At 41.1% G+C, this 23,950-nt stretch overlaps 1 protein-coding gene across 9 annotated transcripts in view; it reads right to left on the reverse strand.

Moving 5' to 3' along the window:
• Nucleotides 1–22,096, reverse strand: part of ccdc88ab (coiled-coil domain containing 88Ab) — a 75,860-nt gene extending 53,764 nt beyond the window's left edge. For 7 of the 9 annotated variants that reach the window (XR_007035913.1, XM_047350888.1, XM_047350886.1 and 4 more), the window contains exons 1-3: nt 21,433–22,096; nt 21,240–21,340; nt 7,357–7,465 (exon numbers count right to left, since the gene is read on the reverse strand). Coding sequence is in view for 7 of the 9 variants with exons in the window: in XM_047350888.1 (XP_047206844.1) it covers nt 7,357–7,465; nt 21,240–21,340; nt 21,433–21,495 (273 nt within the window). In the remaining 2 variants the exon portion in view is untranslated. The remainder of the gene's footprint in view (nt 1–7,356; nt 7,466–21,239; nt 21,341–21,432) is intronic. The other 2 variants (XR_007035912.1, XM_047350890.1) reach the window with 1 other exon arrangement.
• Nucleotides 22,097–23,950: the final 1,854 nt, after the last annotated feature.

Raw genomic sequence — 23,950 nt, forward strand, 5'->3', positions numbered from 1 at the left:
GATTTCCACCACATGGCTGTCTGGGGTGCAGCAGACATGTCAGAGAGTACTCCACAGCAGATATGGGAAGATGAAGTTAGTCAGAAACTCCAAAACAGATCATTCAGAAACCCAGTTCAAGTCAGGTGAGGTGTTATGACAACAACAAATAAACAGAGCTATATAAGCTCGCCAAAATAACCTTGTCCTCTCTGCAAGGTCTTATCTGCTGCTAAAGTAACAGAAGGTATAGGGGACACCTTGTCATCCACTTCTTATTAAATTAAATAGAAAATCTCGCAACATCATAAAATGTTTAGTTTAGTACATATTAAATATGTTTCCAGAATATACGCTGCTCCTCATCGTATAAAAACAAGCTGTACTGATTGAGCACATGTAGACTTGTAGACATGAAAACTTCCATTTTTTTAATATCTGTTCAAATTAAACATTTACAAGAAACTTTAGATGGCTCACATACTCAAATATATTGTTAGGCAATAGTCTAACAATATATTTGTTAATAGTTAAATGAGGTATATTAATACCTGCTAAATCAAGCTGCGATATTTACCGTTATGCTTGATTCAAGTACAGACCAAACTCAAATGAAACCCTGAGGCATATTAGTCTGATTCAGGACAATAAGAAGACAACCCCTGAAAGGATGACCTTCTGCTTATTATTTGTATTTATTTGTATAAACACATAGCACTAACGGTCAGGTTCGATTCATATGCCATATGAATGGATTTAGTGTATGAAAAACCCTAGCAGTTAGCTGACACCAACATACTCAGACTAGCAAGCATGTGACTCTGCATGATGACACGGATTTAGCCTGCAGCTTTAAGCTTGTGCCCCAATAAACTGGTTTGACCATGACTGATGCTGAAAAGAGCAGCAAAACGGGGAGTCAAATGAGGAACTGTCAGGCTTTGGTGACACATGCAGCACACTGTGGGCATGAATGCATATTAACCATTGTATTACCAACTGGATTTGTTTATTTGTTGCTAAGAACAAGTGTTTGGCATCAGGCAATATCAATTAGCTACTAAAATTTGTAGCCTTAGCCAATTTGCTGTGCTTTGTGAGTCCATCTTCAACATTGGCTAATAACAGCATTTCTGTTGCCTCACAGTGAGGGCCATCTAAGTAATTTCAGAAACACATGGAAAATAAGATCAAGATCAAATATGACAATGAAATGTATTTTTAATAAAAAGTTAGGGTGAGGGTAATGTCAACAGTTTAATAGATTTCCCTATGCCTTCAAAAGAAATAAAAAATAAAAATGGGGAGTGAAACCTTAAAGTTTGAATCGTATGCTAACAGAACGAGTTATCATCTGAAGGATGAATTGATGCATTTAAATGATTTATAACAGTGGAGAATAAATGTGGAAGGAATTAGTTAAAAAGAGAAGTAGGAGCCCAGAGAATAATAATGTCTTAAGGTGCATTTTCCCCAGCACAGTAAACCAACAGGAGACGTTGAGCAGTTCTCATAAGCCACCATGCCATACTCAGACTGACCAAAGATCTGTGCAGGGCTTTAGGGCCAGACATGGTTTCCATGAATAGGGTTCTCTGTTACCCTCTTAAAAGTCAAAACACAGCTCGCAGCCACACCCCAAACTGAAGAGATTAGAAAAAAGACAGAAGTGCTTTTAATTTGAAAAGTAACATCTACAACTTTAAAGATGGATCACAGACAACCATTACTGTACATAGATAAAGTATGTAAGGCTAACATATCAAAGCTCAGAAATGCTATAGTTATACTCAATGCAAAAGGTTATGATTACAACCAGATTTTCTCTGACCACAACTGTCCAAACCCATCGTAAAGGAATTCACAAGCTTGGAGAAAAACAAGTTAATGAACCCTTCAGTGAACCCTGCTGTGTGAAAATGTCTAAGCTAACAGAAAGGTTAATATTTGACTCCAAAGCAATGCAGTGATTACTAGCATGCAAATGTATCTATCCTATCTTAAAGAAAATGCGACGCCTGCTTCTGTCAAAAAAAAAAAAAAAAGGAAATTAAATTTACACAGACAGGCAGGTTACAGCTGCTCAGCTTTAAACTGTTTACCAGATTCTAAAATCAAAGAGTAAAGCCCGTCTAGACGCAGATGTCCTCCTACGCAATATACTTTAGCTGCAACAAAGCCAAAGATTTCCAGCACATTAATGTAACACATGATGTGGAAACACTCAGCTCAGCCCGAGACAGCTCATTTAATGAAATGTATACCGTCATTATTGAATTTCTTGTCAACCTTCACTCATCCGCTCATATATTCTCCACACAAGCTCCTAAAATTACACAGACTACAGAGACGAGACGAGGAAATAAAATGGGGGAGGTTAGGGACAAAGAACAGACCCAATAAAGGTCCTCAACTGTCTTCCTATAAGGGTCCAACAAGCTTAATGAATCAGTTTTCCCTCTTGACACCAGGAGATCCTTTAGGGAGTTAGCTGGGGCTCTGATTTAATGAACTCCTACCCTCCGTCTCACTCTCAAACAGGAGATGTAAAGCTTTTGACATCAGAATATTATGGTGGTATTTACAAAGCTGCTGACTTACCTAAATCTCAAAACTGAATTGCTTTGCATTATCTCCCCCCCAAATGAGCCACCTCAATACACTCAGAAAAATTCATTACTAGCAAGTGATTTTGCAATTGATTTGCTCTTTTGTTAAGTGCCGAGTAGAATATTGAACAGCCAACTTCATTAAAGCAAGCGCAGAATGACTCTGGCTTTAGATATCTCTATGAAAAGAAGAGAACATATTTTCTAGAAGAAGAAGTCAAAACAAAAGGCCTGGTTTAAGACTACAGAAACAAAACAAGCAAAATGTGTCACCAACTGCACTGCGTGTGTTGTAACACCATGCATGCACAGCAGAAGAGCTCCGTAGGTATGCTTTGCTTTTAAGCCCTGCTGTTTTTGTCTACGTTTGAGCGACAACACAAACAATAATAAATCTGGTGAACAGAAATGGGCAGGTTACTCTTTGTACTGAAGTTTTAAATCGTTATGACCTCCAAACTGCTTCATTTACCCAGTATACCATTCCACCAGTTTAAAGACCTTTAACACCATGCCAGTTAAGTGCTGGAATGACCAGACCATATGGAGCATAGAATAATGCAGAGCTGCCGCTCCTCCACGTGTTGCTGCGTACTGCCGCTCAGCTGGCCAAAACAAAGCTTCCACATTTACAAGATAGACAAATGAGGCAGTTTAAAAATACTACTGGTTGTAAAATCAAAATGGAACAGTCAGTATGGAAAGTCAAGGATCAAGCATTGCACTTATTAGGGTAATGCAGCTTTTAAAGTGCAGTTTGTGTTCTATGAGCAACGTGTTCATCAAGCATCTGACTGCAGGCTGGCCATCAAAGCAGACTTATGAACTACAGGTCCTTCTCAAAATATTAGCATATTGTGATAAAGTTCATTATTTTCCATAATGTAATGATGAAAATTTAACATTCATATATTTTAGATTCATTGCACAATAACTGAAATATTTCAGGTCTTGTATTGTCTTAATACAGATGATTTTGGCATACAGCTCATGAAAACCCAAAATTCCTATCTCACAAAATTAGCATATCATTAAAAGAGTCTCTAAACTAGCTATGAACCTAATCATCTGAATCAACGAGTTAACTCTAAACACCTGCAAAAGATTCCTGAGGCCTTTAAAACTCCCAGCCTGGTTCATCACTCAAAACCCCAATCATGGGTAAGTCTGCCGACCTGACTGCTGTCCAGAAGGCCACTATTGACACCCTGAAGCAAGAGGGTAAGACACAGAAAGAAATTTCTGAACGAATAGGCTGTTCCCAGAGTGCTGTATCAAGGCACCTCAGTGGGAAGTCTGTGGGAAGGAAAAGGTGTGGCAGAAAACGCTGCACAACGAGAAGAGGTGACCGGACCCTGAGGAAGATTGTGGAGAAGGGCCGATTCCAGACCTTGGGGGACCTGCGGAAGCAGTGGACTGAGTCTGGAGTAGAAACATCCAGAGCCACCGGGCACAGGCGTGTGCAGGAAATGGTGCCAGAGTCTGGAGGAAGACGGGGGAGAAGGAAATGTCAAAATGCCAGAAGTCCAGTGTCAAGTACCCACAGTCAGTGATGGTCTGGGGTGCCATGTCAGCTGCTGGTGTTGGTCCACTGTGTTTTATCAAGGGCAGGGTCAATGTAACTAGCTATCAGGAGATTTTGGAGCACTTAATGCTTCCATCTGCTGAAAAGCTTTATGGAGATGAAGATTTCATTTTTCAGCACGACCTGGCACCTGCTCACAGTGCCAAAACCACTGGTAAAGGGTTTACTGACCATGGTATCACTGTGCTCAATTGGCCTGCCAACTCTCCTGACCTGAACCCCATAGAGAATCTGTGGGATATTGTGAAGAGAACGTTGAGAGACTCAAGACCCAACACTCTGGATGAGCTAAAGGCCGCTATCGAAGCATCCTGGGCTTCCATAAGACCTCAGCAGTGCCACAGGCTGATTGCCTCCATGCCACGCCGCATTGAAGCAGTCATTTCTGCAAAAGGATTCCCGACAAAGTATTGAGTGCATAACTGTACATGATTATTTGAAGGTTGCCGTTTTTTGTATTAAAAACACTTTTCCTTTTTTGGTCGGATGAAATATGCTAATTTTGTGAGATAGGAATTTTGGGTTTTCATGAGCTGTATGCCAAAATCATCCGTATTAAGACAATAAAAGACCTGAAATATTTCAGTTAGTGTGCAATGAATCTAAAATATATGAATGTTAAATTTTCATCATGACATTATGGAAAATAATGAACTTTATCACAATATGCTAATATTTTGAGAAGGACCTGTATCTAATTTCAGCTCGTCATACTTGTCTTTAGTAGTACTAACAATTATTTTACTAAGTGATTAATCTGTTGACTATTAATCGATTATTGCAAAAATGATCAAATAGGAGATTTTTTACAGAAGTTGAACCAGGTGAAACAACAGCTATGCCACCTGAGGAGTTCTGGATAGAACACATTTAGAAAATAAATGCTGATTGGATCCACTTTATGTGCTCTCAACCCAAAATCTGTTTCACTGCTGGATTTATTGTCATTTAAAAAAAAAAAACTAGGCAGTACAGTCATATTCAATAAATTTGAATATTAAAAAGTTCATTTGCTAAACTCAATTTACAAAGTGAAACACATTATATAGATTAATTACAGACAGTCTGATGTTTTCTAGCCTTTATTTCTGTTAATTGTGATGATTTTCTGCTTACAGCTAATGAAAGAAAAACATTTAGGACTAAAGAATTACCTCAGACCAACAAAAAACATTTTAATACGAAAATGTGGGCTCCATAAAAACCATGTTTAATACCTGGTTTAAAGTTGTGCTCTTCAAAAAGTAATTTTAATTTGAAAAGCTAGCCTCATTGGAATACATATTCTAATTTATTGAATATGACTGTAAACAAGGGAAAATAATAGCACAGACTCCAACAAGAAAGTTTTAAAAATAGTTTTGTCATCTACTCGTACTTGTTACATTTGATATAAAAGTGGTCTCCTTTTTAAAAGAACATTCTTACATTCAATTAAGGAACCTTTAGGGACCAGTAAAGTCTCTGAAATGCCATCATGGGGGCAGATGAATGCAGCAAGGGATTTAGACCCCATAGGTGGTCTCTGGGAGGCGGGGCCTTCAGACACAAGTGGCAGAACAATAGTGTGACCTGAAGGTCAACTGGGCAATGTGCACAAAAACAGACCCAATTAACAAGAGTTTCATTGTTGGTTCATAATGTCTTCTAAATCTAAAACCATACAAAACTGACAGCTAAATGGTCACAGAACAGCACCAGTTGCCATTTATCAATCACAAGAACAAAACAAAGGATTTATTTGGGGTCACAATTAGCATGCTAATTGATCATTCTTCATTTTTTTCTACAATAGATAACAAAATTAAAGCAAAATAAAAATCCCCAAATCTTTACCCCATAGTGCAATCACCCAATTGGATAAAGTGACTTAAATAAAGTGCAAATGTAATAATTAAACTGTTGTGCACAGAACCTATATATTTTATTATTCCTTCAAAAGTTACGGTAAACAATTCCTCATTATTTTGATTATCATATAATTGCACTACAGTCCTGTCCTGTCCTGTAGCTTACAGAGTCACAAATTTGACCCCTGTTAACGTCCTTAACCTTTCTGCATCTCACCCACAGACTTCGCTGGTCTGGACTTAACCCAAGCAGCCAATGAAAACACTTTATTCTGCTGGCACTTTGAAGCAGCCCAGTGGAGCTTTTGCAGACTTTTAACATCAGCAACTAAACAAAAAGGGGACTGTTCACAACAGATGATCCAGGAGTGATTAACAGGATGTTCACAATCAGAGAAACCATTATCAAACAAAAAAAAGCCAACTAACCAGAGATGGCTTTTATTGGACTATAAATAGAGCTTCAGCATTAAGGCCTCACAATTAATGTGATACTTCAAAAAATCTTGTTACAGGAACTTCTTAACATTTCCTCTTCCATAGTTAATTTTTGCCCAGATGAATGGGAAACTGCAATTATTTCCTTTCAGATCAAGCAACGATTAATCATGGCGATAACGAAAACTAACATGTTTTGAGGCTTGCTAAGCTGATGCAAGCCTATGAAGTGAAGAAAGACTGATGATTAGATAAAACTTCCTCAGACAGGACTGAGCACATCCCTTACTTTCACTTCTGAGTAAAGCCAAGTTTGTCTTTTAAAAGTTCAGTTATGTTCAAACATCCTCAATAATGTAGTTTCAATTCAAGAATATCTGCAAACTAATTCCAGATTAGCATGTCAACCTCATTAATGAGGATAATAGTTAACGTGAAGAGCATTATACCGTAAGGAAATCGAGCAGCAGCAGATTTAGGATTTTAAACTCATACAAGAGATTCAGTGTAAGCAGCAGGCATGTTGCTGCATCAATGTGTTTAACATTTTCTGATGTCGGTTTAAATTTATGAAGCCATCTGAGTTCTGGATGAAGGTCTGGATCCCACATCACACACATTCACATCTGCAAATATCTTTGCGATTATACAACCAAGTAATTACGGGCATGTTCTACAAAAACTATGTCTGGGCTAAGCAAAAGCTTAGATGGGAGTTTTGTTTGATTTGTATATTTCCACTGTAACCTAAATGGTCGAAAACTATTAACCAAAACCACATAAAATGTGACGTGCACAAAGAGATCCACTTTGTCTTGAACACTGGAATGCAAAAAACTGCTTAACCCTAATCTCAATAAGAAAACTGATCTTTTGATTAAGTAAAACATCTTACCTGATAGTAGGCTTTAATCTGCCTGATGAGAATAGAAAGGTTCTGGATACGCAGTGTAGGGTCATTGTTTACCTTCTTGTTGGTCCTCTGCACAGTGGCTTTAGGATTTCTGGATAGAAGACATAAAAATGACGTTAGAGTAGTTACCGCTTTTATCAAAATGAAACAAAAGGATTTTTTGCTCAAGTACAGCATCACTGGTATGTCTTTTTAATCTTGTATTATGTGATGAGTGTGTACTGCTAAGTTAGCAGCACAGTTATCATGGATCATTGTTCAAGAATACCATGACTATGTAAAGTGATCCACACTGTTAAAGACAAAATACCAATTTTTCAAACTGTTTCAGGTCAGTAGAGGAGATTATTTGGTGAAATAAAGTCAAAGAAATTCACTTCCTATGTTACATACAACAGACCTGCTTAACTGTCCTCATCCAGCCACACAAGACAACTCAAATATTAAGGTTGTCAACAAATATCAATATGGCCGAGGCACATTCTCTACCTGCAAACCAGGCATAAAACAATCCCCTAAACTATAATCCATTGTATAAAAATTTCCTTTAGAATTTAGGATCTTAAATGATCATACACCCAGGGAGTCTAAGTTCCGAAAAAATTTTATTTTGCACCTGAGTTAGCACTTTATTTGCTCTATTTGATTCCTGAAACCAGTAGCCGGTATGGGACAAAATAAAATCCTTTATTGTATTATCGGACAGGTAGAGATCTTCTAAATCTTACCATTTCCCATGAACAAATGCAACAAATTAAATAAAATCTGAACACATTTAAATGAATTACAGCGGTCGAATCTAATATTAATCTAATGTAAAATACATAATTGAGTAAAAATGGGGTGGGTTTGTTTGTTGCCCCCCAGCTCAGCTGTCTCATGTTGGGGTTTACCGCAGTGGATGAGAGGGTCGCATCCCTGCGCCTTCGGCTTGGGGACAGGTCTCTGACTGTTGTTTCGGCCTATGGACCGGGCGGTAGTGCGGAGTACCCGGCCTTCTTGGCGTCCCTGTTGGGGGTGCTGGATAGTGCCCCTCCCGGGGACTCCGTTATTCTGCCGGGGGACTTCAACACCCACATGTGAAACGACAGTGACACCTGGAGAGGCATGATAGGGAGGAATGACCTCCCCGATCTGAATCAGAGTGGTGTTTCGTTATTGGACTTCTGTGCTAGTCACGGATTCTCCATAATTAACACCATGTTCAAACATAAGGGTGTCCATCAGTGCACTTGGCACCAGGGCACCCTAGACAGGAGGTCGATGATCAACTTTGTTGTCGTGTCTTCAGACCTTCGGCAGCATGTTTTGGACACTCGGGTGAAGAGAGGGGCTGAGCTGTCCACTGATCACCACCTGGTGGTGAGTTGGATCCGGTGTAAGACGAGAAAGCCGGACAGACTTGGCAGACCCAAGCGCATAGAGAGGGTCTGCTGGGAACGTCTGGAGGACCCCTTGTCCATCGATGTATTCAACTCTCACCTCCGGGAGAGCTTTGACCAGATTCCGAGGGATGTTGGAGACGTAGTGTCCGAGTGGACCATGTTCTCCGCATCTTTTGTCGATGCTGCTGCACATAGCTGCGACCGTAAGGACTGCGGTGCCTGTCGCGGCGGCAATTCCCCGAACCCAGCAGACACCAGCAGTAAGGGCTGAAGAAGGAATCCTATCAGCTGTGGGACTCCTGAGGCAGCTGATGGGTACCGTGAGGCCAAGCGTGCCGCGGCCTGGGGTGTGGCAGAAGCAAAAACCCGGGCCTGGGAGGAGTTCGTTGAGGCCATGGAGAAGAACTACAAGTTGGCCTCAAAGCGATTCTGGCAAACTGTCCGGCACCTCAGGAGGGGGAAGCAGTGCTTCGCCAACACTGTTTACAGTGGGGGTGGGAGGCTGCAGACCTTGACTGGGGACATTATCGGGCGGTGGAAGGAGTAGTTCGAGGATCTCCTCAATCCTGCCATCACGCATTCCCTGGTGGAAACAGAGGCTGGGGACTCGGGGTTAGACTCTTTCATCACCAAGGCTGGAGTCACCAAGGTGGTTAAAAAGCTCCACGGTGGCAGGGCTTCAGGGGTGGATGAGATCCGCCCTGAGTACCTCAAATCTCTGGATGTTGTGGGGCTGTCATGGTTGACAAGCCTCTTCCACATTGCGTGGCGGTCGGGGACAGTGCCTCTGGATTGGCAGACTGGGGTGGTGGTCCCCCTTCATAAGAAGGGTGACCAGAGGGTGTGTTCCAACTACAGGGGGATCACACTCCTCAGCCTCTCTGGTAAGGACTACCCCAGTATTAGAGAGGAGAGTCCGGCCGATAGCAGAACTTTCGTCCTGGCCATGGAACACTGGACCAGCTCTATACCCTCTACACAGAACTCGAGGGTTCATGGGAGTTTGCCCAACTGGTCCACATGTTTTTTGTGGACCTGGAGAAGGCATTTGATTGTGTCCATCGTGGTGCCCTGTGGGGGGTGCTCCAGGAGTATGGAATCGGGGGCCTTTATTAGGGGCCATCCGGTCTCTGTACAAGCGGAGCAGGAGTTTGGTCCGCATTGCCGGCACTAAGACGGACCTGTTCCCGGTGCACGTTGGACTCCGGCAGGGCTGCCCTTTGTCACCAGTCCTGTTCATAACTTTTATGGACAGGATTTCTAGGCACAGCCAAGGGCTGGAGGGGGTCTGGTTTGGGGACCAGTGGATTTCGTCTCTTCTTTTTGCGGATGACGTGGTCCTGCTTGCCCCCTCTAACCAAGACGTACAGCATGCGCTGGGGCGGTTCGCAGCAGAGTGTGAAGTGGCTGGGATGAAGATCAGCTCCTCCAAGTCCAAGGCCATGGTACTCGACCGGAAATGGGTGGCTTGTCCTCTTCAGGTTGGAGGGGAGTTCCTGCCTCAAGTGGAGGAATTCAAGTATCTCGGGGTCTTGTTCATGAGTGAGGGAAGAATGGAGCGGGAGATCGACAGACAGATCGGTGCGGCTGCTGCAGTAATGGGGGCACTGTGACGGTCCGTTGTGGTGAAGAGAGAGCTGAGCCGAAAAGCGAAGCTCTCGATTTACCGGTCGGTCTATGTTCCTACCCTCACCTATGGCCATGAACTTTGGGTCATGACCGCAAGAACGAGATCCCGGATACAAGCGGCTGAAATGAGGTTCCTCCATAGGGTTGCCGGGCACTCCCTTAGAGATAGGGTGAGGAGCTCAGCCATCCAGGAGGGGCTCGGAGTAGAGCCAGTAGAGCCAGATGTTCGGGCATCTATACCGGATGCCTCCTGGACGCCTTCCTCGGGAGGTGTTCCAGGCACGTCCCACCGGGAGGAGGCCCAGGGGATGGCCCAGGACACGCTGGAGGGACTATATCTCTCGGCTGGCCTGGGAACGCCTCGGGATCCCCCCGGAGGAGCTGTAGGTGGTGTCTGAGGAGAGGGACGTCTGGGCGTCTCTGCTGCCCCCGCGACCCGGTCCCGGATAAAGCGGAAGATGACGAGTACGAGTCAATAATTGAGTAAAAATGCTGCTATACAGAACTGAAACCATACAAGGATTTCCTTTTCTATACAAACAAGGACATTTATTTAGTGTTGGTTCTTAAGACACTGGGAGCTTCCGCTTTTGACAATCTGTCTCATTCCTCAGTTTATATGCTTAAAATGCACAAAGGAAAATTTGTTACATCTTCCCTATGCTGTGAAGGAGAAACAGATCTCTAAGTTAGGAGATTTGCCTTGGATTCGTCTAGGAAAAATATTCTCATGTTCTCCAGATTTGTAAAATCTTATAACAACATCAATGAGAAGCTCTTTTTTCCCCATTCTAACCTTTAATCGTCAGCACATATACACCCGATGACCTATTTCTGAGGGTCAAATTCCAGAAACATCCTGTTTAAAACAGAAGGAGGGGGCTCAGAGTGTTTATGAATGCATGCAAGCATGCATGCAGAGCAGCAACACAAGTGCAGTCATCCACGTACATGCATTAGATTGCACTAATCTGTTTTATCATCCTATGTATAACCATTTACTGTTGGAATAAAGGAGTTAAATGTAACTCTATGCATTTCTATTAAACTGAGAATCAGTGAATGTCCTACTTGTGTTCATAATGGATCCAAAAACATGTTTTTTTTAAAATAGAAATATATAAAGGTCTAAATAAATCAACTGCTGCTTTAAAACAGGACTGCAAGCTGAAAATACTTCAGTGATCAAATCAGGAATCTACAATTCAATAAACACAAAACATGAAGATAAATAACTGTAATGAGGGTAAAAATGCAAGTTTTAAATTTTAAAAAAGCCCTTTTATCTAGTCCAACTAGCTAATTTTTGTATGTGTCAATTAGCCTTAGGTTAGCCACCACCCTAATACACACAAACTAGCATTTGTGCTAATTGGAGAACACAGGGTTCTTTTAATTCTGGTCTAAATTAACCCTCATGTGACCTCCCCATCTCCCCCCTTCACACAGAGCCCTTTCGAAGCACATTGTAGGGGGTCTATTTAACTCAGTAATTAAAATTACAGAGGAGGCTATAATCCTATCAGGGCGAGCAGGGTAACATGGTGTGGAAGGAATGTGGGAGAGAAAAATGGCATTCCATCATTGTCGTTGCAGTCAGCTGACAACATGGTGGCCACAGAAATACAACATAATCACTGCTGATGTCACCCCTAACCTCTGTAGGGCAACCTGACACCCTCTTGGATTATCAGGCAAATAAATACAGAGAATTAAAACAGTGACAACGTCAAAAACACACTTATTACCTCCCCCTTCCTAATCCTGCTGATACAGTAAACCTAGCACTTTAAATACACAAAAAGATTAAGGATAGGCAGCCAAAGCCAGTTCAACTGCCAGGAAGGTAGACAACTCTTGAGCAAGACGGCTAGTCAATAAGCCGGCCCGTTGGTGCTGTCCATCCTCACTGCACCCTGAGGCCACTGGGCTTCCGCCTCCCATGTCCCGCCTTTGACTGGCTGAGTGGGTTATGGAGTAGTGTTAACCCATATATGACAGGCTGAATTAGGCTCAGCTTGAGCAGCCATGCAAAAACACAGACGCAGAAAGCGCCCTAAATGTGCACACATACAAAGAGAGAATGCAGGCTTTATTTGGGCACGTGCTGGAGCTAGGGATTAGAAACTGTTCTGTCCAAGCACAGCGGGGCAGTGTAGGCTTGGCCCTTGAAGTGTGCAAGGCAACACGAATGGAGAACCATTTAAGCCTGGCTTAGGTTAACAGTTCAGTTTGTGATAACCGAAAACCTGAATAGAAAATTAAACTTCACATAGACGGAAATGACTAATCAAGGTTTAGAAATTCAATAAGCATCTCTAATCGCTCTTTTAATGTAAACATAAAAATGTCCACCACGTTACCAAGCTCCAATCATCTCAAACTCGTTCCTTGAACATCACAGCAGGTTCACTCCAATGGCCTCCACAGTGCAGGTTCACTCCAATGGCCTCCACAGTCCCCAGATCTCAAACCAATAGAGCGCCTTTGGGATGTGGTGGAACGGGAGATTTGCATCATTGATGATCAGCTGACAAATCTGAAGCAACTGCCTGATGTCATGTCAATATGAACCAAAATGTCTCAGTTCTGAAGGTAAATGGGCATCCAACCCAGTACTAAAAGGTTGCACCTAATAATGTGGTAGGTGAGAGTACATTCAACCACTCAGTCATTTAATGCAAACCGACAAATTTCCCATATTGTCTCTCTATTGCTTCAAAAAGTACAACAGTGGTCTCCTAAAGAAATCACCACCTATTTTTGGTTAGGAAACAGAGAATACATAAATACTCATTTTATTTACATTTGCTCACTGACATCATACCTTAGGGTGCCTGCATCAGAAAGACTGTGTACCATGCAACGTAAAAATACCAAAACAGATTGATGCAGACCTGACCATTAATGCATGTTGTTCCCATTACCCCATTCCCTTGTTCTAGATGTATTATTGAGCCACTGCTGTCCCGTCTTTGTCTTCCAGTTTCCATGCGGCCTCTTGGCATTCCACCTCTCCACTGTAGCAGCAGGAATTGCAGCTGGACTAATTTCTGGGTGTGAATAGATGCAGTAATGCTGCCAACCCCTCAATTATTCAGTCAGTTTTTTAAACAATAGCCAAAATTACTTTCATTGTAATCCAATGAAATTATTTCTACAGAGTATGCAGTCCTTTTATAATATGGGCACAATTCTGCCTTAAATCAGTTGCTCCAAGTTCCTCTGTGGAAAAGAAATATTGTACCTAGTTAATGATTATTACAGGCTTGCTGCTAATTCTCAATGTTAAGCTGCAGTTAATGGAACTCAATAATCCTGCTGATGTTTTGTAGCAAATGTCTTTGAGGGGTCCAAGGGGGGATTATATGTCCCCTAAGCCACTGAAAGGCTAGGAACAGATGGACAAAGTGTTGACTCTGCATTAACTACAAAAAGCAGCAGTAGCAAATTAACGCAGATAATGGAAGCAGATAAAATGGAAATTTGAAAGTTAAATAATGAACGTTCTACTGTTTAACCTAACATGTTGCTTCCATGCCTAAAATACATAAAACTGTCTTTGTGTCGAAGACATCAGAAAGTAAGAGGATAACCCACATTTATTACTTTAGTTTAAACATCCCCTTGGTTATGAGGTTCACAGTGACTCGCATTACCACAGTTGCGTGTCAAACTTTCTTCCCTTAAGGTCACAGCTGCAGTTTTCTGACAGACATGATACACAACCTCCTGCTAAACAGACACAAAGAGACTGGCATGACTCAAAGATGATCAGAAGTGATGCAAGATGAACAGTCAACTCCACACACATAGACTCCCCCTGTGGAGACAGTAGCAGTAAAAAAAAAAAAAAAGCGACACCCCAGCAGCAGATAAGCCTGGCTCCCTTCTTCAGTCCAAGAATCTGAACTATGTCTGCTATAACCTGGCCCAGACAGGAAACAGTAAAAAGCAGAGGACAGAGAAAAGAAATAGAGTGAACAGTGAAGCTATGATTAGGACAAAAGGAAAGGCAAAGAGGTCCAGTATTAGTAAGGACTGAGAGATGATAAAACAGAGAATAAAGAAAGATGAAGATGATTCTTTTCAAGCCAGCAGATAGCAATTAATGAACCAATGAATCTGTTCATTACTCTTTCCAATAACAATTTAATCTTTGATGTTTTTCAGCAATATTCTGAAACCACATCCATCTTCTTTTATTACTTTACAGCCAATCAAAGAAAACAATTACAGAAATGACAAAAATGACATCCCCAGGCACGGCGCTGTAGGGGTTTAGCAAGCGACCACATATAGAAGCTTAGTCCTCAAAGCAACTGTTCCGGGTTCGAGTCCCGGACCCGGCAACCTTTGCCGAATGTCTCCCCCTCTCTTTGCCCATCCTTCCTGTCTGCCTACTATCAAAATAAAGGCCTCTAGTGCCGAAAAAATAAAAAAAAATTTAAAAAAAGACATTCCCAAGAGGCTGTTAGAATTCAAAAACATAATAGATACAATAAACCATGAATAAAACCACAATTAACCCTGCCCCACTGATATGTACTGTATCAGCACATATCAGCGGGACAAAACATCTTAGTATCCACTTCTTGAATGGTCTTCCTGCACTGACTGTACTTTCTTCAACTTCTTTCTGTTCACTCTGCAACTAGATTAGCTAGACTTTTCTCCAGATTTCATGAATGTAGGCAAAATTGCATTCGGTAAACATTTTTTTCCACCTCATAAGGTGGAATATAACAAATTATATTAGAGCATTAAAGGAATACAAAGCATAGTATAAAAAATGAATTACACAGAAGAACTTAATCATGAACAGAAAATAGTTGGCCTTAAGAGTCTGGGATTTAAATCCCCAACTGCAATCAGTTCTGAACTCAAACACCTTTCTACAAATCACATCCACTCAAGTGATGACAGTCAGATTTGTTTCTGCTTTTTGTGGCCCTAGTTGCATTTGCTTGAAAGGGACAGTCTTGAAATGGGTTGGAGAGAGAGTGGGAAGACATGCATGAAAGGTCTCGCTGGATCTGGACTTGAACCCGGGAGATCTGCATCGAGGACTTAGTAGACATGGTCTACCGCTACGCCACGAGCCGCGCCCATATTAGAGGTTTACCTCTAGATCTTGAGACATAAGATCTCGCAACACCAACTCCACTATATGTCCAAGTAAAGTCTGTTTTGCAAAGTACTCTCTGGGGCTCGTTATAAGCCCCAGATATGAACCCCACCGAGACTCTGTCTGTGACTCTTATTTTCAAGTAAGAAGAAAGCAGAACATAACACAGACTGTTAGGAAGCAAAGTAAGATTAGGACTGGTTGGCAACTCTGAAGTTAGAATCTGCTTCATGAAAGAGCTGTTTTCTAAAAAATTAGGACTAAATTGTATCCTTCCTGATTATGTTAAATGTAAAATACTTAAATTGATCAAACATGAACTGAATAAATCTACAGATATTCTTTAAAAAAAGTAGGAACCTCTCTAACCTTTATTCCACTGGTAAAATGACAAAAGGCATCTTCAATGTTGATGTTTTAGGATCACCACAGATGGAGCCAGGAATAAAAACTGAAATTGAGGTCACCCTTGGACTAAAACATTCTACACTTATTTCAGACTCTGCAATACAGTTTGGGATTTATGAAATCTCTAGTGTACTTGTGAAAAAAATGGGGGTTACATTTTGTTCTCGTGAGCTGGATTTGTTGTGTGTACAGACTGACCTAAGTGTAAACCTGTGCAAGTTTCCTGATTCTTGTATGCATCTTGATGCAGACATTATTGATTCTGTATCAAGGCATTGATGGCACATAATCTACAATAATAAGAAGCACTGTATTGTTTTATACTTTAACAAACCAAAAAGAAGCACAGTTAAGCTTGGTAAGTTAAAGGGGATGTATGGTGTAAAAACCCCACAAAAGTAGTAGTTACTTTCAGTGTGATGTTAATGTTGGTGGGGTAATACAGCACAGAGAGAGAGAAAGCGATGAGCAGCAAGTAATTAAAACACACCAAGTGCTTTGATTGCAGACATCTGGACAGACATTTGAATTTTACAACTATGCCAGAAAGCTCTAACTTATATACAAGTAATAAAAGGCATGCAATTTGTTAAATCCACCTTTTAGAAATAAAACAGCAACATTAGAATCCAACTTTCTGAAATCTGAGAGAATTCCTAAAGAGTGTCGTCCTGCTGACAGAATAGCATCCACAAAACATGAAAGTCAAGTTTCACAGTTAGGGATGCCAAAACTATATTGTTTTAGAAAACAGCAGGAACTCTGAGCTATGGGGTACACTCTCTTTAAAAACATTAAAATGATCTGAAAAGGACTGTAGAACACAGAAATTAGTTGTCGTTTCCCCTCAGGCCATCCTGCAAATCTTGTAAGTACATTTTGTATTGCAAGTGACATTTAAGCATGTTCCTTCATCTTAATTCAGCCAAAACATGGATCACCAATATCTACATACTGTCAAACAAATTCTGCTCTTTAAAATCGGGCAGAATCCAATTAAATGAGTGCCTCAACCTTACAATCCCTGGCTATTGAGAGGCAGAGAGGAGCAACTAACTCGTACCTCATCTGGAACGGATTGCTGTATATGATGCACATCAGATTGTGGAGTCAGAAAGGCTGGTTGTTGAAGGAGAGCTTGCAAAACAGACGTGCACCGAGATACATCTAACCCTTGGCTGAAGAATCATAATCGAACTGTGACCAAAAGTAATAGCTCTACTAAAGTATGGTCAGAGAGAAAAATCTACAGAGAGCATCAGCAATTCCTGGGCCTGCATGGGTTAACTTCTAAGATGTTGACAGGGATTACTTAGATTTATGAAGATATACAGACCTTCAGGCCAACAGAAACAAAAAAAAAGCTAAATAAATAAAACCAAACTCAATTTTATTTCTGAAGGGTTCATGTTGAAACAAACAGCTATACAGCACGTTTAGGTTAAACATTAAAACAAAACAGGACCGTTCAACGAGCACTACAAATGTTGTGAAACCACTTAACAGAACATCTCTATTCCAGGAATTCCCCTTACTATACTCTCCATTGCTTCCCAACAGACAGACTGAATGGGTCACTGAACGGGCCAGACAGCCAGCACTGGTCTTTAGAACTGCCAAGAAAACTGATTTCAGACATGCAGTATCTCTGACAAACTTTAATTGGCGCCTTCTTGCTGAGCGGGTAAGCTAATTGGTCTGACAGCAGTATGGAAGCAATGTAATTGGCTAGATGATGTCAGTCCCACGAGGGCACAAGGGAGGGGACCCGGTACCATCTGGGTGTCTGTCAGCAAACCGTTAGATAATCCTGGGGTCTCTCTACGCTCGCTCATGCTGTCCTGAGGACAACTGCTGCCAGCCGGTCCGGCGCACACATTCACAGAACCCTGCAGCTCATACTGGAAAAACTGACTGAAATAAGGGGATTAAAGAGACATGTCTACACAACCTAGCACCTCTAATTTTTACAATTTTAAAGAAAAATCAGGGTATGAAAACATAGCTACGCTCCCACTACAGTTGCTTTTTTTCTTTCAACAAACTCAGAACAAAACAAGAAAAAAAATGTAAACGTCTCTGCAGCAGCTAAAAACAAGAGATGCCTGAGCTCAAAATATTTCTGTCACCTGAGCTCCCTGTTGTTGAGACACATTTATCATGAAGGGAGGAAGCAGACAAAGAGCATGCAGTTTCCCCAACACAACTTCTAACCAGTACTGAAGGCCTTTGTGTGGGAGGGTGGCTGGGCTACAAGAATACCAACAGCTGCCTCAGTCCAAACCCAGAAATACACAAACACACAGTGCTGCCTGTGACTGGTAATCCCTGATATCCTGTAAGGCGACCATTAGACAGCAGCAGTTCATTTCAGTTCAGTGCAGGCGTCATCCCCAGAATCACTAAAGCAGCGACAGAAAGTCTTAATTTTCTCTACAGCATATATTAGCAGACATGAATTCTACCTGGATAACATATTTTAAACCTACGAAGTGGTAGCTAAGGAGCTGTCATGAGGTAGCTGCCATAATTTTTCCGTTTCCACCACTGTCTGCTTTTGCTTGTATACACCATTGTGTCAAAGGTTGTTATCCTTTAGAATTTGGCAAAATTGCCCATTTCTGTCCCCCTCTTACCCTTCCCCCTGAAATCCTTCCGCTTGCCAGTATCCGTTGGTCCCACAGGGGACATGGTCTGAAAATACCACTGACTTGTTCTGTTTTTGCACAAGCTCCGTGTAAACAAGACAAGACGGACTTTTCCAGCTGAACCTAAAAAGAGCCTTCCCAAACATGTTGCTGTGTTTTAAACGACTAAGCCACTCAAAGGAGCCTCAAGGGGGAGAAGGAGGAAAGGAAGAACTGGAGAATAAGATGGAAGAGGTTGTTTAAACTTGATTCATCTTAGCAGACTGATCGCTGGCGCATCGGGAGGTCAAGGACTGAGGAAGGAACCGTTGGCTGGAGAAAGAAGTTGTCATCAAATGACTGGAAACACCCAGTAGGATTAATCAGCTGCTTGTGCAAAACAGGGATCTAACACGTTTTTCATGCCCCCATTTCATACTTTCTGTTTTTTTGGTGCCTTTTGTCCAACTTTGTGGAGATGGACAATGAACGAATGGATAATGGTTAAAGAAAAAGACGGAACAATGGATTAAGGAATAAAGTCTTTAAATACAAATATTTCTTTCCACGCTTAACACCTGGAAACAGTTAAAACAAATTCCATAGTTTCTGAAACTTCACTTCGGAGCAATGTTTAAAAAAACACTTCTGTCATTCACTGAGTTGCTCTTTAAATTTCTTCCGAAATCAACACAGCATTTGGTACCTGCACTAAATACCTGGATTGAAACACCTTCAATCAAACTACATAAAATACTGCCTTTGTAGTTTTTTTCTAAATCACATTTGCTATATTTCTATTTTTTTAATCTGCTTCTTTACTCCCATGACAAACAACCGCTATCCTCTTTAGGTGCTGTAAATATTCCCAAACTGGCGAGTAGACTTTAGATTCGCACTGACGCGAGGCGACACAAGATGTGCCACACATAATCCCCTCCTGTGAAGTGACAACCCCTTCAACTGGGAAAAGCCATGGCTGAATGCTCCTTAAGACAGGCAAGCGGGATAAAATGCTGACAGTGTAAAGCCGGGCATTAGTGGAAAATATTTTTTTTAAATACGAAAAATCCTAATAGCAGGATGTAGCTGCCTGGAGCCAGACAAAGGGGTGGAAATCTGTCTCCTGTCATGCCAAATGCATAATTCAGTGAGTGGAAAGAGAAAAAAATGACATGTAATACTTCCCTCAACACCAAGAATCAGAGCAAACAGTCTAATTCTGCTTTAATTGGATAAAAACAAACAAATATGCTTCTGGGTCTTCCTCCATAACTTGCATGCATTTATTTCCCCCATTACAGATTATTTGGAGATACTAGTAGCTCTCATGCTGAAGACCACTATTTGTAGACTAATCTACTACACAGCGGGGCGCCACCTCAAGGAGCGGGGTCTCTTCCAATCTGCTGCAAATGACAGAGTAGGGTGAAAAAAAAAACCCAAGCATTTGAAAGTGAAGCAACATGCTGCATCCATGCACCACAGAATAGAGAGATTGGAATGAGATTGTTTTCCAGACTGGTAGCTAAACACAGATTTTATTTTTCCTATTCATTCAAATCATCAAACCCAAGTAATCCCACAAATTTTGTTCTATCAATGCACCAATAGGAAGTACTTTACCAATTAAGTTTATCAAAATCAAAACAGAGGTTTGTAATTTCTTTATTTTCTGTTGAATTTAAATCTAGCTCCTAAAAAGAGCCTGCAGCACATTCTTTCAACATGTGTAATCTTTCCCCTCGGTATGGACCCGAAAAGGCTGCTCTCTACCACAGGAGCCTACCAAGATAATTCCCGACAGTAAATGTTCTCATTGCACCCAAAACAGGGTCCCTTTGTGAGAGTAGCCTGCATTCAGCCTCTAGCAAATGACAGTAGAGTGGAGAAAAAAAACCCTGGCGTTTGAATGTTGTGAAGCATTCCACTGCATCCATAAAACAAGGCAGAAAAGCACCAATCAATCAGACACACATCTGGATCTGTCAATTTTTCCTTGATCAGCCCTGACTGGTGATTTACAGATTTGTTTTTCCCTTGATATGCAAGTAATATAACAATCTCAATTCTTCATCAATAAATGCATCAACCAACAGTCTTTATATGATTCTCTCTATGACTGTAAGAAAATGGTTAGAGAGATATGCTTTGAAATTGGGATAATAACATAATTCCTTCATTTTCTGTCAGATTCAAAAACTAATACCTCAATCAAATAACCTGCATTACAATTTTTTTAATGTTATGCACCGTAGGCCTTCCGAAGAAATAAATAAATAAATAAATTGCAATCAGCAGGTCAGAACGGCCATGAAAATCCTGATTGGAGCAACTCCACAACAGATGGATGCAGAAAAGCTCCAAAGGAGCCTGCAAGAAGATTTCTGACTGTGCATTGCACCCAAAACAGGGTCCCTTTGTGAGTGGCCCACATTCAGCTCATAAACTCAACAGAGGCTGCAGTTGTTTAATTTGCTCAAAGGGATTACCCTAAAAAGGCCTGAGGGGGGTTAGTGTCATTTTAACCCATCACCACAATGTAAATAACCGCATAAAAAGGCCACTATACAACACGCCGACAGGAGATCTAGTTTCGCATGGCCTCATTTGGCTAATTCTGTCCCTCAATGTAGGCCAAAGAAGAAGGACAGATGGGAATGTCTCCCTTCTTGTCACATCACTTACATCTGAAGCATGATCTCGTTCAGGTAAATCCCATCTACCAACTCTATATATTCCGATAATTTGCTGCCATCGGTCTCTGTCGAGTGTCCAACACTCTTCACCTGTAAAAAAAAAAAGGAAGGGGAATGTAAATAAGCATTAGGATAACAACATTTGTGATCAAATTGGAATATTTAATTGGGATCCTCCTTACCCAGCAGACCAGAGGCGTTAGCATGAACTGCTCCAGCAGTGGGGTGAAAACCTCGTTTTCCATTTTCCTCTTGTGCCCTTTATTTTAGCAGATATGTTGGGGGAAATATGAGTGAATATACGTTTATTTACGCTCCACTCATGTTGCTCATTCGACGCTTGTTTTGGGGCTCAAACAAAGCAAGAGAAACGGGGTTCTTAAAGACGGAAAAGAGACGTTAATCCCCAATCTTCACGACACGACCCAGCTGTGTCAGATGCCAACGAAGGGGCTTGGCTTCCTCCCGGGAAACATGGAGAATCACATTTTTACAATTAAAACATTGAAATAAAAAAGCCGAAGGTATTCTGTGATTTAAGGTCAGACAGGTTCTGCTAGCTCGGCACAAAAGCGGTAGAATGCGGCGAACCTGTGCCAGGTAAGGTAACCGCGGACCATAAGTGGCAGAAGATATCTGCACACAGGAAAAATATTCATCCGAGACCGTTAATTAAAGGGAAAATATCCTGCAGTGAGGCGAATATATTTAAAAAAAAACACAGATGTTTGAGGTCATCCTTTTGAGATAGTCGGTTTTCTCCTCCTATTTATCAATAAAGTGATTTCCAGACATGGGCTGCAGCCTGCCTCCGTTTAAACGCCAAACACTATCTGAGCTGAAGAGTTGAGAGGATGACTGGAGGACACGAAGAACCGCCTCCCTGACCGCTAAGCATCTCCCTCCGCCCTCCCCGCGCAAAGAAAACTAGGGCATGGATCAAAGCATCCTCTTTCCGTTCACATTTCCTCTGAGTCATTGCACGAAATACCTCTTAGTCAACATTTCATCATTTTTAATAGGCTCTAACAGGATGTGTGGAAATGAAACAAATATTTTTTTTTTCGAAATGAAAAACGATGTTTATAATCGCTCATCTGCCAATAATTTTGCCCATAATTAATATTTACTTGCTCATTTAATTTATTGTCCAGCATAAATAAAGGTGATCCTTATTAACCCCTTTCTCTGCATTAATTGCCTGCAGTCCATGTAGATTAGAGGACGCAATGATGCTACTGACCCCTTGTGGGTAATCGCCGAACAAGAGACGCGGACATGCCTTCATTGGCTCCCCTCATAAAGATATGGAAAATAAATTCATGTTTTGTCTTAGTACCAAAACGTAAGTCTTGGCTACAAGCAAATAGCGACTCATCTAAACTCCCCAAGTTTTTCTCCACAATGAATGAATGTACCCAAAAACATTTATTCAAACGTTTCTTGTCCTCTCAATAAACAATAACAGCAAAATAAGGTAGGGACAGTAAGAACAAATAGCGACTTAGCAAGAATAACATTCAAAAACAGTTTTCCAATCAACTGGAAATAAAAGGGGTACATCTTTCAAAATGTTATCCCATATCTCGGAAATAGGTAGATACTAAAAAATAAATGTATTCATATGTCAAATAATAAAATATAACCCAACTAAGTTCATGTCCAACCAAAGTGAAACATAACAGGTCCATAAACAAGTCACCTTTCAAATGAAGCTTAAATGTACTCAAATTAACTGCTTACTTTTTCAAATTTTTCAGATTGAGGGGATACTACTACAATAACAGAATCATTAACCCTAACCCTAAGGCACAGTTTCACCAGGTGTAACAATAAATGTATCTGCTTGCATAGCTCTAATTGCTCTGTCAGGAAGGCTAAAAAGTTAGAGCAGACTCTTGTAAGAGTCCTGTGCTTATTTGTCTTACAATGATATCATCTGGAACGTATGTCTTCTCTGAATAGGCATGTTTTTAAGACATTGGAAAACATCCATTTGTCCATTGTCTTCGGCTAATGTGAAATTGGGTTGATAGGGAAACATTGGAAAACAATTATATTTGCTTAGAGGACCATCCTGCCGTTGGAGCCGTTACCTTTCTGTGGACTATTCAGAGCTGGCTCAAGGTTGTATTGGACCTTGAGCAGAATTGGGGACCCTCTTCTTTTTTAAGAACGTCACCACTAACAGCGTTTCAGTACAGATATGGTGGAATCTGGGAGATGGGGCCGAGTTAAATTGGCTGAGCTTAAAAGCATTCTCAGATGATTGGTTATTGTTTGCTAAGATGTATCTGGGAAAAAATTATTTTGATTATTGTTTGGACTTTAACAAATTAAACTTGCAAATTCATCTATATTTTCAATTAAAATTTTAAGCATTTTACATTTTTTAAATGTACCTAAGCTGGAACCGTCAAATCAATTTTTATTCCCAATAAAAAAAAAATGTTACATTTAAATCAAGCATTTTGGGGCGGCCTCTGATGGTTTGGAGGCTCTAAGCTGCTGCTTAGTTTGCTTATGCTTTGGGCTGCTCTAGAAATAATCTATGATGCGCAACATACTCGTACTCATACTTGTCGTCTTCCGCTTCATCCGGTATAGATGCCCGAGTCACCTCAACTGGCTCCTCTCGATGTGGAGGAGCAGCGGCTCCATAAAAGTTATGAACAGGACCGGTGACAAAGGGCAGCCCTG

The sequence above is a fragment of the Girardinichthys multiradiatus genome, chromosome 22 (genome assembly GCF_021462225.1).
Source record: "Girardinichthys multiradiatus isolate DD_20200921_A chromosome 22, DD_fGirMul_XY1, whole genome shotgun sequence".
Lineage (NCBI taxonomy): Eukaryota > Metazoa > Chordata > Actinopteri > Cyprinodontiformes > Goodeidae > Girardinichthys > Girardinichthys multiradiatus.